General features: G+C 34.6%; 3 protein-coding genes and 1 non-coding gene across 4 annotated transcripts; 1 reads left to right on the forward strand and 3 right to left on the reverse strand.

The window, feature by feature from the left end:
- Nucleotides 1-141: 141 nt before the first annotated feature.
- Nucleotides 142-3,416, forward strand: LOC105959044 (V-type proton ATPase subunit E). Its single transcript, XM_012983064.2, has 6 exons — nucleotides 142-519; nucleotides 651-751; nucleotides 1,307-1,463; nucleotides 2,008-2,201; nucleotides 2,407-2,506; nucleotides 3,035-3,416. The coding sequence occupies exons 1-6, from the start codon at nucleotides 418-420 to the stop codon at nucleotides 3,068-3,070; spliced, it is 690 nt and encodes a 229-aa protein (XP_012838518.2). The 5' UTR covers nucleotides 142-417; the 3' UTR covers nucleotides 3,071-3,416.
- Nucleotides 3,417-4,362: 946 nt separating this feature from the next.
- Nucleotides 4,363-5,271, reverse strand: LOC105958694 (uncharacterized). Its single transcript, XR_016029758.1, has 2 exons — nucleotides 4,943-5,271; nucleotides 4,363-4,823 (listed from the first exon to the last, which is right to left on the reverse strand). It is a non-coding gene; the product is annotated as an uncharacterized LOC105958694 (transcript).
- Nucleotides 5,272-7,470: 2,199 nt separating this feature from the next.
- Nucleotides 7,471-9,839, reverse strand: LOC105958850 (uncharacterized). The gene is made up of 3 exons (XM_012982852.2): nucleotides 9,384-9,839; nucleotides 8,705-8,890; nucleotides 7,471-7,772 (listed from the first exon to the last, which is right to left on the reverse strand). The coding sequence occupies exons 2-3, from the start codon at nucleotides 8,855-8,857 to the stop codon at nucleotides 7,608-7,610; spliced, it is 318 nt and encodes a 105-aa protein (XP_012838306.2). The 5' UTR covers nucleotides 8,858-8,890; nucleotides 9,384-9,839; the 3' UTR covers nucleotides 7,471-7,607.
- A 620-nt stretch (nucleotides 9,840-10,459) lies between these two features.
- On the reverse strand, nucleotides 10,460-13,892 carry LOC105959045 (methyl-CpG-binding domain-containing protein 6). The gene is made up of 3 exons (XM_012983065.2): nucleotides 13,336-13,892; nucleotides 10,983-11,096; nucleotides 10,460-10,899 (listed from the first exon to the last, which is right to left on the reverse strand). The coding sequence occupies exons 1-3, from the start codon at nucleotides 13,729-13,731 to the stop codon at nucleotides 10,762-10,764; spliced, it is 648 nt and encodes a 215-aa protein (XP_012838519.2). The 5' UTR covers nucleotides 13,732-13,892; the 3' UTR covers nucleotides 10,460-10,761.
- Between the last annotated feature and the right edge of the window lie 1,065 nt (nucleotides 13,893-14,957).

Here is a 14,957-nt window from a genome sequence, read left to right on the forward strand (position 1 = left end):
TTTTTGGGACATTACGTTTTCCCGTGTCTGTTTCCCAATTTTTCCATATCGTTGTTTCCGTGTCCGTGCTATATAGCTAGCTAGATATTCTAAATCGGCATCCCGCGTCCATGTCAGAAAGACAGAAACTATCAAGGACAAGAAGTATCAAATTTTATTTATTCTGGGTATAATTGGTAATTAGACAAAATACCGGGGGCAAAAGAGTAATAAATTAAAAAGAAAAAGAAAGTCGTGCATCACATATTCACATTATTATACAATAATAATTGAGAAATTGCATACCTGTCATCTTCCAATTAACGGGCATCACTCTCTCTCATCTGCATCTATCTATCTACCTCTGTTCATTAATCAATCCAGCAGACGAAGAAAAAATATCCAACCCGAATCGGCAACCCGGATCCGCACCCGAAAATGAACGATGCCGATGTATCTAAGCAGATCCAGCAGATGGTCCGCTTCATCCGCCAAGAAGCCGAGGAGAAGGCCAACGAGATCTCTGTCTCCGCCGAGGAAGTATGTTTCTCTCTCTCTCTCTCTCTCTCTCTCTCTCTCTCTCTCTCTCTCTCTAAAATTTGACCGTCGCGTTTATTTTATCAAGTTCTAGTGATTTTGTAAGTTGAATCTCGTTGTTTTTTTTTCTGCAGGAATTCAACATCGAGAAGTTGCAGTTAGTCGAGGCCGAGAAGAAGAAGATCAGACTAGAGTATGAGCGCAAGGAGAAACAAGTTCAAGTCCGAAAGAAAATGTAAGTTTTCATTCGTTTCGGAAGTAAATTGATTCGTAATTTCAGTTGATTTCTAGATTAAAACTGTTTCGAATTTCTTCGTTTGGAGTACGATTGTCAATCGGATCCATCAGAGTCCGGTTCTCCTCCTGCTTGTGGTAGTTGACTCGATTTTTTTAAGTTTCCATTTGCTCGTAAAATCGAATTGATATTCCATTTCTGTATTAGAATTCAGGCCTTGTGGATTCATGTTCTAGTGTTATTGAAATCTTAGTAAAAGTTTTGAAGTAAATTGATTCATAAATTCAGTTAATTTCTAGATTGAAATTGTTTCGATCGTTTGGAGTACGAATGTCAATTGGATCCATCAGAGTCCAATTCTCCTCCTGCTTGTGGTAGTTGACTCGATTTTTTGAAGTTTTCACTTGCTCGTAAAATCGACTTGATATTCCATTTCTGTATTAGAATTCAGGCCTCACGGAATCATGCTTCGGCATTATTGAAATCTTAGTAAAACCAAGACGACATGAATCCCTAGATTTTCTGATATATTTCTCTGCAATTGGGGTTTTGCAGTGAGTACTCGATGCAACTGAATGCTTCTCGGATCAAGGTTCTGCAAGCGCAGGACGATTTGGTCAATTCCATGAAGGAGGCAGCAGCAAAGGAGCTTTTGGATATTAGCCACCACCACCATAACTATGAGCGTCTCGTGAAGGAACTTATTGTTCAGGTTGTGCAAATTGAGTCCTTAATATTATTTAATTATTCTAGATGCAAAATGTGGGAATCCAAATCTTTAGTAGATTGTGCAGACAAATTAAGTTCCACGGAAAAAAAAAAAACCATTTTGATTATATATATACGTGGCTCCTTTGTAAAATCTTTACAGATCTCTTAAATTTTGATAGCTATTAGGTCTTCAGCCTGCAATAGATTCATATTTTACAAAATTGAGCAAATGTTACAAATTTCTCGACAGCTGTGACTTTGGATAGGAGGAAAGATTCGCAATGTTCTCGATGCCTAATGCAATTTAGTTTCAATAATATTTTACCAGGATGAAAAAAAAGTGTAGTTCACGATCTAGTTATATATAGTTCTACATGTTTTGAATCTTCATATTTATGATGGTATCAGGTAGCGAAACATAATAAGTTGTCTTATAATTTAGGCTATGTTAAGAAATGTCAGTTATACTGAACATAACAACTGAAGGCATCAACTTCTTGCCATCTATCATCAACTTCTCAAAAAGTGTGTTTTTTGCATTTCAGAGTTTGCTGAGGCTGAAAGAGCCGTCTGTGTTACTGCGCTGTCGTAAAGCGGACTTCCATGTTGTGGAGTCTGTCTTGCACTCAGCAAAGGAAGAGTATGCCAGTAAGGCAAAAGTTCATTCTCCTGAAATCATAGTTGATCATATCCACCTTCCACCTGCTCCTTCCCATGAAGATGTTCATGCCTCTTTCTGGTAAAAAATTACTGCGCTTAAATATACTTTGATAATTAGAAACTTCGATAATTAGGAGCCCCCTATGATGGTGTTTTTTTCTCATGTTCTTTCTCTCTCTCTCCCTCTCTTCTCTTGGAATACTTGTGCTTTAGAACCGACTGGTTTGTTTCCGAAAAGTTAACAGCTCCTGATGTAATTCTGTTTCCTTGTCTTCGATTTTTAGCTCTGGAGGTGTGGTGCTGGCTTCTCGAGATGGGAAGATTGTGTTCGAGAACAGCCTTGATGCTAGACTGGATGTTGTGTTCCGTAAAAAACTACCAGAGGTACTCCAACTTTATTCCCTTAAACATTTAGCTTATTTCTTGTGGCAATGTTTGATAATATCTATATATTGGAGGTCGCAAAATGTAGACGATGACTTGACCTAATTTCTAGCATTCTCGTTTTTTAATTGTTAGCATGCATGGAGTGACATGGCTCCCCGAACATTTCTTAAATCACCCCCTAGCTCTATGTTGTCTCCGCCACTTCCTGAAATTAATAGTCCGTTAGAATCCTAACGGAATAACTTATCCAATGCATTATCCCGTTAGAGTTTCTAACAATGTTTCAGGGGTGATTGTAATTACCGATACCACAGAGACGTTAAAGTTATTTTAGCGGGTGTGGGTGTAATTTACCCTAAAAATTAAATGTGTATTTTTCTGGCATATCTCATAGTATACACCGATCTTGTTACATACTTATAGTAGTCTATGTATTATATCTTGCACTTGTTAATTTATTACACGATTGCTGATAGAGTCATGTACCATAACCAATGTCCTTACATAATTTGTATTTAATTGCAGATCCGCAAGAGCTTATTTAGTCAAGTTGCTGCATGATGATGATGGTGGAAAGCGTACGTATTTACCATTTTATGTTGGTTTCCGAGTCCCTGTCAAGCTTTTCTTTTTTCGTGTTTGAGATTGGCCATTGAACTCTAGAAAATGATTATGTGATATGATGACTTGTCCTGATATTCGTGTTTCTATTCAAGGTGCGCTTTGTTCCGGACAGTCCTTGTTTTTTAAAAGCAGTTTGTTTGTGCAGTATTTGTTCGACTTATTCGCCGAAAACTGCTATTTTATTTTTTATTTTGAATTTGTACTGTAATTACAAGCTGTGTTCAGACATTGCATTTGTTTGCCTTGAGATGAATAAATCCACTCGGATGGTATCTTTTGAGAATTTTATTCTCCTCTATTTACATCATTTTTTTTTTTGGGCAATTTAATAATTCCTTAAAACATATTTTTATTAATTTTCATTCAACCCCCCCACCCCCTCTATTTGTGTTGCATTTGCTTACATTGAATCACCTGAGTTGTTGGATAATAGACAAAATCATTAATTTCATATATTGTATAGTGTTGGTGTTTACATTAAATATTTGAGTATGATGGCAGTCACTTGCATACCAACAACTTCCATGAACTTAATTTAACACCCTATTAAATTGTACTACTAGTAATACTTATAGATATATACACTATATCTATGGGTTTGTTGCTGCATTAATTGAACTCATTTATGGCTGACCAAATTTCTAATTATTCAATTCACCTGCATATATATATTTGGCAGCACAAGTTCATTGATTTAAGTTATTTGGCCTATAATGGCGACAATTATTACGCGTAATGACTCGGTTAATCGCCGCCGTTGGCTTAGTTTATAGAGGTGTAAACTAATCAAGTCGAATTGTACTCATGGTTGTGCAAATTTGTTTGAATTTTTATCGAGTTTTTAGTATTATGTTTTAGTCTGATTTGATAAGCAATCAAATAGAATTAGAACCAACTTTTATCAAGCTGAACACAAACCGGAGCTCGAGCGAAGCTTTGTAGCTTATCAAACTAAAACATGTGTTCAAAGCTCCGATTATAATTTTTGTAACAAAACCAAGCTCAAACGATCCTAAATTAAGTATCGAGTAGTCGGGTTTGATTTTGATTTCCAGCCTTGTAATAATAGTGTCCAACTATTTAGTTAATCATGGCTTATCTTGCCAACCAAACGAAGCCTAAATGTTATTATAGTCTCTCCCACATCTGATTCGAAAAGAGATCAATGCTTCGAATCCCTAATTGACAAATTTTAATTAAAAAAAACCAATTTGGCAAATGATATAAAATTATCTAAGCATTCCAAGGGTCCTTTTTTTTTAAATTGATTTTATAAAAGAAAATACCCAAAAAACCAGTCTTCAACAACAAAACACTTCCACCCAAGAAAAAATTATGAAAGAGAAGAGAGAGAGAAAAAAAACAAGGAAGCTAATTAATGGAAAATTCATTTGTTGAATCTATCATGCAGCATAAAATCAAGAAGAACAGTGCTCTTGCATTTAGGGCACTTGGGTTCATCCTCAAACAGCATCACATACATTAGACACCTCGGACAACCCACCAGCATCATCGTACTACTACAACTCCTCCCATCCGGGCCGGGCCCTCCTTCCGGGCTTTCCTCACGTGACACGCACGAGCTTCTTGGCGATACCTCCACATTCTTCGTCCTGTGATCAGTTGGTGGAGATAGCTTCAGTTTCAACTCAAGCTCTGGGACTTGGCTCTCACACTTCATTTTCTCTCTCTAATTATTTATATATTATATATTCAACAAAATATTATCATTAATAAAAAAAATTTAAAAAAAAAATCAATGTAACAGTTACTGAAACATATATTATATTATATTATATTATTTATTACCTTGAAGGAGAGAATGAAATTTCATGCAAAAACTTGGTGACTGATTTTTTTTTTTTTGTGGTGTTGATTTCGTTTTTTGATATATAAAGAGGAGAGATATTGGAGAAATAAAAAGACAGAGCCCCTCTATTTAATTTTCGGAATTGATTATTATAGATACAACTGGACCCCAGATTGTTGAATCTATTAGGTTTTTTGAGTTAATGTTACAAAATTAATAAATTGAATTGAATTGAATTGTATTAATTGTAGTAGGGGAAAAGATCACAAGAAGTTTGCTGGCAGAATGAAATTTATTTTTAAGGAGTAAATATTTGCAACTAACAATTTGCTAAATGGCTTCTTCATTCATTGCTTCACATTCTAGGTGAAATATATATATATCTATATATATATATATATATATATATATATATATATATATATATATATATATATATATATATATAATTATTTTATTTTTTTTAAATATTATGTATCTTGTGTGTAACTAATTATTATATATGATTATTGTCGTTTAATACGAGATGTACACTCGGTGTAGACAAGTATTTTTAATCTATGCATCTCTTAGTGTTGATTCGATATTATACGTTCCTGATCATCGTTTATTTTGAATTCATCTATATGATTCTCATAGTTCATTTAATGAACGCTCGTTGTTCGTAACTAATTTTTCCAATTTATTTCGTAATTTTTACAAACCCCATAGGGAAAAAAAATGGAAAAAAACATCTATTGCAACTACTTTATGGGGCCAAATTGTAGCTACATCTATCAAAATTCCAACCACTTTTTCATTAATAGATTAAATTTTCTCTAGTTCATGAACTAAGAACTCAAAGAATAGAGAACAAATTAAAAATGGCTGCAACATATTCCCTCCGTCCCAATTTAAATGACGTTTTGGGTTGTTGCACACATATTAAGAAAATCAATAAATGTGTATAAATTATAGTGAAAAGTATAGGAAAATACTAATATATCCTTGACATTAATTATTTTACTACTAACTAATTAGGAGTGATAAAGGGTAAAATTGAAAATAGTGCAATTAATGATGCATTGAAAATCTAAAATGACAAATAATTTGGGAAAAAAAAAAAACTCTCTAAAAAGACATATAATATGGGACAGATGGAGTAATTAATTAGCTATTAAAAAAAAAGATTAATAGTGTTAAAAGTAATGGTACGAAGTAAACAGGTGAGATATTATAATTTATAGCCAACCAACATTTATTTGTCTCATTAAAGAAATAATAAATAATGGAAAAAAAAAATTAAAAAAAAAATCCTTAAATACAGAGCAGACTGGTAGTTAACTATGCATGTAAAAACAGATGGGACACCCTCTTCACCTTCTCTCATTAATATTAATATTATAGTAAATTACGGCCAAAGGGTTGAGATCAGGTTAAATTACTAAAATCCCTCTCTTGTTTAACTAATTACAATCACCCCTCAATTATGAATCTTATTACACGTCTATCCTTATAGGGTAAAATTCAACAGAATCTTCTAGATTTTGTGAAATGTTTTCTAGTTTGTACTCATTTTGCGTGAAAATGCAGCACTACAATATGATATTTAGAATCCAAGAGACACATCTTGTTTTAAAATGTAGAGCTCGAATGGTATAAAACAAGTACAAACTGGAGAATATTTCATATTATCTAGAAGATTCCACTAAATTTAGCACCGCAAAAATGGACATGTAAGAAAATTCAAAGTTGAAGAAAGTAGAAAGTAATTGTAATTATTCAAACAAGAGAATTTTTTTCTTCATAATTTAATCTTACCTCAAAAGATGGCCGTAATTTACGATCCGTAACAAAGTTGATATCTTGACTCTTGTGTTGACTATTAGAACTAAAATCAGTAATTCATTTTCTTTTTTAAGAAAGAACCACACACAAAACACACACTAGTAAGAGAAAAAAAAATCAAAAGACATAATCACATCAACTACCGCCAAGAAAGCATTAATTAAATCAAAATAGGATCATTTACTTTAGATCTATACATGCAAAGAAAAAATGTCTATGCAAATTTTGGCCCTACTTTTTTTTTTCTTATGTCTATAGAAATAGAAGCATTCCTCAATCCATAAATATCTCATCTACTCGAACTACTATTTATTTTTATTAACCAAAAAAACCTGCAACCAAACATATAGGTGTACCGAATAAACTTGCGCATGCGTGTATATAATCACTGAATCATATGGTGTAGCGTCAAACACTTTCTATCTTGTCGATGCTAAGAAAAAAAAAAGTTTATTATCATATTTAAAGTTTAATATACCTAGACGAAATAAAAAAAATCACACGATTTAATGCAGTTTGTGGGCCAGATGCTTGCGCAATCGGGCACACCTTCCGGAAGCTAAGGCTACTTGGGAAGATGCTCGGGAGATTATGCAGAAGTTTCCCACCTTTAATCCATGAGGGCGTGGTGTGTTGTTATGTTAGTTGGTGGCAAGATATGGAAACGACATCGATTGACACAAAATAGAGCTGCAAGAACTTTACAAACGAGGCTATATAATTACGATTTACCATACAACAGTAGAATTTGTTTAACAAGCATTCTAGCTTATAGCATAAAGGGGCGACGAAGTATAATTATTTCATAAGCGAAGATAAGAGCTTCGATTTCGCCATTCAGTCCAGAGTTTGATCTTCATCAACATCGGTAACATTTTCTGCAGGCGAGCTTGGGGGTAATATCAACGTTTCGTTGCTGCACTTGCATTTCTTCAGTTGTTCTTTGAGACCCTTTACCAGCTCGTTCAGTTTGTTGATGTTCTTCTCCTGCGATAAGATAACCTGCACAAGACGATAGTATCGATTAAAAAAATCGGGCATATATATATATATATACAAGATTCATGATATGATGTTTGCTCGAGAAATCAAGATTTTAGGGTTTTTTGGGGAAAGATTTCGATTTTCTATAGAAGGTTGTGAAAGAAGGTTGTAATAATACATTAGGGTCTGCATGCAGAGGTTCCGTGCATGTTAGATTAGTGTCGAAAATGCAATAAACGGAGCAAATGGAGGAAGAATTGCTTCTACTGAATATCTTTGCTACATTTTAATCTGATCACACATAATTCGAAGAAACGAACAAATCTGAATTCTAATCTGATTATGCACATTTCAAGACTGTCCGCCTTAAGTTTCCACGCACCACAATGTAATGAAACACAGACAATATACCAACTCTACGATGAAGCATAAAATGAAATATTCCAAACGTAACCTTTTAACCCAACTCTTCGTCAAAATGGTTCGAAATCAGTAGCGATAGCGCAGCATAAGGCAAGAGGGGGCCACGGCCCCCCACCGTTTTTGAAAAAAAAAACTAGTTTTTTTTTATAATTTTTATATAAAGATTTGTCATTTTCTCGAGTAGTGTATTTGCCCCCCTCAAAGATAAAACGACGGCCGCTTCGCCACTGTTCCGACTGAATTAAGTCTACTAACGACAAAAATATAACTTCTAACGACTCAACGCACTACCCTTTTGCACACCAACCAATGACGAAAGAATACATGTGACCATTTCGTGCGACGACAAATATATTAACGCAATTCATGACCAATTTTTCCCCCTTTGCATAACCCAGCCAATGAAGAAAGAGCACGTAAGATATTTCCGTGCAACGACAAATACACTGACGCAATTGATGACAAATTTTCCGAATAAATGAATTACATATATGGTAATTGAATCGAGGGAAGCTACAATTAATTACCTTCTCTTTGATAAGCTCCACCCTTTTCGCAACCTGCGGATTAGAATCCGCAGTGGTTGGATCCATCTCACCTACGAATTGCTGTCGCCATTCGATTTGAGCCACGATAACCAATATCATCACAAAAAACACGAGCAGCAGTGGCTTCGACATGATTCCTAGGTTCGTATCTACTCTCCCAAAAACCTGGCGAAAAACATCGAGAAACGGCACCAAGTACACAGATCAGAACTCAGACAACAAAAATAATTTAAGGTCACAGACATACTCAACATCATAAATACTACATGCATCCATCATAAACAAAAATTGCATACACAAAATCCACCAAAATCAATTGAAACCCTAAACAATTTTTTTTTTAGCAATTCATTTCCACCAATTTCAACTTAATTTACTCGCATTCATGAAAAAAAAAAAATTAATACTAAAAAATAAAAAAGAAAAAAGAAAGCTTGCCCAAGTATACTCACATTTTGAACTCAAAATCATCAAGCAGGAAAAATGGTATCAATGAACAGGAAAAACAAAAATCAAATAAAAAACACCCAAAATTCGATGCTGAGATGAAAAAAAAGGAACATGCTAAAAACATTGTTCAATTTCAATTGCTTACAATTTTACTGACACATAAAATAGAACAATAAAAAAGGAAATGGGGATAAAATTAGGGCCTTACAGATCAGAGCTCAACTTCGAGAAGAACAGCATCAGAATGAAGCGGCGAATACAAAATAATAATAAATGAATAAATAAATGGAAATAGGTTCTGGAAGTATCGAAGTTTTTGTTTGTTAGCAGGGTATAACAATATGAGTGCTTTTGGTTGATGTAAGCAAAATGGTGCCGAGTGTTTTTTTCTGTAAGGTGAGAAAAAAAACTGAAAGTGAAAAAAGCAGCAAGGAAGGAAATCCCTAAATTTAATATTTACTGATTCAGATTAGGGCTCAATTTAACATTTTCAGTTGAAGTCAGTAATGGCAGGAGAGACCATATTGGCTGATTCCGGCAGTTGTTTCTTCGCCTCTCTCTCTCTACTCTCTCTCTCTCTCTCTGTCTCTCTGTCATCAACCATGATAGATATTCATATTCGTATACATTTCTCCTTTTCTTTTTTCTTTTTCATTTTCTTTTTGCGCTTTTTTTTGTCAAAACCTTTTAAAATATGAATTCTTATAACTGTAGATTTTTTTATTTTTACAGTAAAAAGCGCAAAGAGTACAAAACGTTTTTGCTTTTCTTCTTTTTCTTGTTTTTTTTTTTTTTTTTTTTTTTTTTTAAGTTTGCAGATAGCAACCAATTTCTCTTAAAACGTTAACCGTCCTTTTTTCATTTCATAAAATGCACTTTTTTGGGAATAAAAAACGCAACTTTTCTAATTATTCTCACAAATAAAAATCGGAATTTTCAGAATTCCAAATAAAAATATTGTTCCAAAAGAAAACCGAAGTCGAGAAAAACCGAAACTTTCATTTCAGTTTTCACAGCTAGTGAGAATTGTTAATGAGGAAAACTATTGATCGATTGGATTGTATCTTTAAACTCGAAGGTTGTTTTACCACGTGAAAATTCTTCGATGTACGAAATATATATTTTACAAAGCTATTTAACTTCAATGTAAAATTCAAATGCATAAAATAGCAAAGGTAGGTAAATATAACAAGTAGACATGACCATGGTGTAGACAAGTAGTCTTGCCTGTAATAAGCCTGGATTACAAGGGTCATGTCTAATAATAAGGAACTCTACGAGGGCTTAATTGAAAATTTTGAATAATTCCAGAACTGCATTCAGAAAGAATTCCCAGAACAGAAAAATTCAATATTTAACTATAAAATATCCCCAAAAAAAAAGAAATAGAGAGAGGAGAGAGAGAGAGAGCAGTCTAATCTGTCTGAAGAGAGGTGACAAATTAAACAAAAGAGTATAGCACAAGGAAAATAGAATCCTATATATAAAAGCTCTATTTTAGGACAAAGTACTAAAATGGTAAGTATTTCCATTTCATCACCAAAACCTAAGTCCCCTTACCATACCATACCATCAAAACAAACCCTTCATATCTCTTGCACAGTATCGGCCTTGAAGCTGTTCAGAGGGTGCGGCGATGGTATGTTATCCGAATTCAACGGCTTCGATTTCTTGCGTTTCCCACTCGATTTCTCCTTCGGGGCGGTCGGTGGAGTCTCGGAAACCTGCACATAATAGTAATCACAATCAGCTATGGAGAATAAAAATAAAAATAAATATATTAAACTGAATAATTTAATTAATCTACCTCGGCATCTGTTTCGGGAGTTGACTTCCTCTTCAGTTTACTTCCAGTTTCCAGATAGTGAACCACCTCGTTCTTTGAACGGAACTTGCGGTTTCCCGACGGTTCAACGTAGTACTGCATGGTTCACATGTTTAGCCATATACTAAGAGTGAAGCAAACATCGAATTATATTTAATATCGGTTACTGATGAAACTTCAAATTCAATTTACGAAAGCATTTATCAGCTTTGAAAGAGTAAATAGGATGACCAAGTCATGATATTTATTAGTAACACACATTCATAAACTTATTTTACGTGCATTCCAACCCTATACCTTTTCGAAAATGAAGACTTTATTCTTAGGGAATCTTACCTAAGGAATAAAGCACTCGACGATGCACATCACATCACGTAAACTCCGAAAATCAAACAATGCTAGAAAGTTTTCAACGATAAATTGATAGCACTAGAGATGGATAGCTTAGTGAAGAGATTTAATATTTGTTTGTATATTAGTGAAGGCATTTTTTACTGTATTACTCGAATCTTGTCTAAAAATATTTTGAAGATTTTGGTTTTTCGTCGGAAGAGAAAAAATTTCAAATGCAAAACAAACACTCGTTTCGGAAGTGAAAAACTCGGGAAAGAATTTTAATAACTAAGTTACCAAAATAAGAAGTTTGAAAGGAACGGTTTAAAACTGTTAAATAGTAATGGAATTACTAATGTTATCAGTTTCCAAAGAACAACATAGCAATTTACGATATGTTGAGGATGGTAACTTTGGAATATAAAGTAAATTGAAAAACAAGATCAATTGATGAAAAATACCCAATCGGAATGTTTAAATTGTGTAATTATACTTACACAATAGGCAACCACAGTAGGGGCATATACCTATAGAATAAAAACACGTGCTTTCATCTGAGTTATCCTTGTTCAAAACCCCACGCGTCAACCACGAAAATGAAATGATAAATCACAAAAAAGAAAAAAAGAAAAAGAAAAACCGAAGATTCCCAAGACAACAAATTCACCTACTCTACTACTCATTGATTTACCAACTACTGGCCTTTTTTTACGCTCAACACAATCGAGAACGAATCTCGAGTTTCTCCATTAGAAACATGGCATACAAATCCATACACGTTTACATACTTCCCTTTAAGCACATTACACCATAAAGCAAAAAGGCCACGAGTCTCCAGAATACTAAAATGCTGCAACCCTAATGACGGCATACATATGAACATGCAGAATCATAACTAAATAAAAACCGATACAAGCATGTGTGGGCATGTCTCAGGAAATATATTAAATAATTATACGATGCCAATCATTTCAACAATGATCACGAGAATTCTTAACACTAGCAAATCAGAGTACAGTCCAAAGAAGAAAGAGGAGAAAAAAAAAAAAAAGAAGCAGCAATTTCATCGTTTCATAAAATATTGAGAAATATGATTTTTTTTTTACCAAGGCATCGACCAATCAGTTGGATCTATAGAAAGCATAAGGAAACTACTCAAAGGTTGAACTATTTACTATCTCAAAAGGCTAGGGTTCAATATTCTTTAGTGTACGTCAATTTATAACCTGAACTGAGTTTGACTAATCGACGTCAGGTTTCGTTTCAAGACTAAATTTTCGTGGAGTTATTAACCATGATCTCGGTCATTGTCGGGTGCGGCTGGTGAAAAGTCCAAAAAGTCCTCTTGGTTGTTTATAAAGTACATTCTAATCGGGGATCTGTGTCTTTTCCGGTAAAGTTGTATCCAATCAAAACTTGACAAATTTAGCGACACGAATCATGCGCACGTTACTCGTGCCACAGTATGCCACCTGTCAAAATCAATACCTACACAAAACCGTCAAGGTCAAGGTGAAAAAAATCCGTCTTTATGATCGAACTCCTTTAACACTTGACCTCATATATTTCACACATCTCCTACACCTACGCACAAAGTTGAAAACCGAAAGCTTCTAATCGGGCGCCACCCCAGCAAGTCTAACCCTAGTGTTCAACGACGCACATCAAGAAGCCACGCCCACCAGATCGATACTGTGAAAAAACCAATAACTCAGGGATCAATCATATACATTAATCTCCCGATTATCAGTTCGTCGCAGTACCAGTCTCGTAGCCCGACTCGACCAGACGCAAAGAAAAAATCAAAACTTTCTTAAATTCGTTCATGCCATAACCAACATTGATACACAAAATCAAGCAATAAACACAAAATCCACCACATGCAACCCAAAAAACAAAAAAAAAATCCACAGAAGAAACAGCTTAAAACAAACGCATGAATCATAACCCTAACAAAAAATAAAACGGTGTGTGAGAGAGAGAGAGAGAAAACAAAACCTACTCGATCAATGAGCCCAGCGGTGGCTCCAGAAGAGCGGACCCTAAGGTCAATTTTCCAGTCATCCGGCAACCAGCTCGGCCTCTTCAGCATCTCATCCGGATCTCTCCTCCTCACCGCCCGCGCCGTCGTCTCCACCGAGCTCTCACCGGGTCGGAGCATCGAAATTGGCTCCGCCGCAATAACCACGCCCGGTTCGAAGTTCACATTCTCTGCGTTGTCTTCGTCCTGCTGGTTCTCCGGGGACTCCGCCCCGGAGTTGTTCCGGTCGGGATCGATGAAGGCGCCCGAGTCCAAAAGCGGGTCGGGCGACGTCGGGTCAGCAGCGGGTTGCCCGGTGGGGCTCGCCGTCGGGTCTTCAGCTTGGGGAACCGGGTCTTTGGGCTGGGGTTCGGACATTTTTTTTTCTTTTTCGATCGATGAAATTGAGGGGAAACTGGAGAACAAGGGTTACTGCGTGCGTGCGAGCAAAAACGTATTGGAATAAACGATGACAAATATCGGAGAAGGGGAAAAATAGGGGAGAGAGAGATTTTCCCTAATTTCCGACTGGAGCTTCTAGAATATATTATATATATATATATATAATGTGTCTTGAATATTTTAATTCGATTAAATTCGGCCTTTTTGACTATCTTCAAGACAGTACATTAATTAATTAATTAATTATGTGTGTTTTTTTTTTTTTTTTTTTTTAATTGACTCGTGCTTAAAGTTACTACTTATCAAACGTTTTAATGTTGTGTTGCAAACATGAAAGAGTTATGGATTTGTTAGAATTAAATTAGGATTTAGGTTAAGTTATTTATTTCCTGCCTTCTTTTAATGCAAATACACCAAAATATGTCGATTTGGAATCTTGTGTAACAATTGATTTTAATTTTCACTTTTTTCTTTAATTATATATGGTCGTGGTCGTGGAACTGAAATATAATGAATTGTAATTGGCTTAAGGAACTAATTGTTTCGAGGAGGGATTGAACCAACGATTCTTTTTATTATATAAATTTACAATTTAATTGATTCGACCAGCGATGTCACCGCCAGTTTATACAACGGTGCGTGATTCGATCACATAAAGAGTATAGAGAACAAAATTAATATTTACAAAATATTACTAAAAAGAAGAAAATAAATAAATAATGTTGTTTTGATCTTCGAAGGTTCGTCTCTGTGTTAACAAACCATATTGCACAATTAGTCAATTCTTGGTTAACAATTAATTGATCCGTTGTAATAGGTCGATTGCGATCAGTCCATGATTCGAACCGGCCCATAGTCAAGCCGTCGGCCCATAGTCCATGATTGGACAAAATTAATATTTACAAAATCTTATATATAAAAAAAAATGCTTGGTCAACCCTAAAAAATCCTAATAACATCTATGTAATTATTTATCTTTAATATCTTTTTTATACTAATTTCCTAATTAAAATTTTCAATAATTATCAAAATTTTCAATAATTATCAAAAAAAATAAAATAGTATCGTTATCAACAAATATTTTCTATTGATGATTTCATTTCAATTTATCAAAAAGAAAAAAATAATTTCATTTAAATTATTATCATACAACTCTTGTTTGTGGGCCCACTTGATTTATTGGGCGAATCTTATAGACAATT

The sequence above is a fragment of the Erythranthe guttata genome, chromosome 14 (genome assembly GCF_056151865.1).
Source record: "Erythranthe guttata isolate IM_541 chromosome 14, IM_541, whole genome shotgun sequence".
NCBI classification, from domain to species: Eukaryota; Viridiplantae; Streptophyta; class Magnoliopsida; order Lamiales; family Phrymaceae; genus Erythranthe; species Erythranthe guttata.

Coding starts and splice junctions, on each gene's coding strand:
- LOC105959044 (XM_012983064.2), top strand. CDS start 418: ATGAACGATGCCGATGTATCTAAGCAGATCCAGCAGATGGTCCGCTTC. Junction 752..1,306: donor GTTCAAGTCCGAAAGAAAAT/GTAAGTTTTCAT, acceptor GGGGTTTTGCAG/TGAGTACTCGATGCAACTGA. Junction 1,464..2,007: donor TGAAGGAACTTATTGTTCAG/GTTGTGCAAATT, acceptor TTTGCATTTCAG/AGTTTGCTGAGGCTGAAAGA.
- LOC105958850 (XM_012982852.2), bottom strand. CDS start 8,857: ATGTCGAAGCCACTGCTGCTCGTGTTTTTTGTGATGATATTGGTTATC. Junction 7,773..8,704: donor TGGAGCTTATCAAAGAGAAG/GTAATTAATTGT, acceptor CGTCTTGTGCAG/GTTATCTTATCGCAGGAGAA.
- LOC105959045 (XM_012983065.2), bottom strand. CDS start 13,731: ATGTCCGAACCCCAGCCCAAAGACCCGGTTCCCCAAGCTGAAGACCCG. Junction 11,097..13,335: donor CCGCTGGGCTCATTGATCGA/GTAGGTTTTGTT, acceptor TGAACCATGCAG/TACTACGTTGAACCGTCGGG. Junction 10,900..10,982: donor CTCCCGAAACAGATGCCGAG/GTAGATTAATTA, acceptor TATTATGTGCAG/GTTTCCGAGACTCCACCGAC.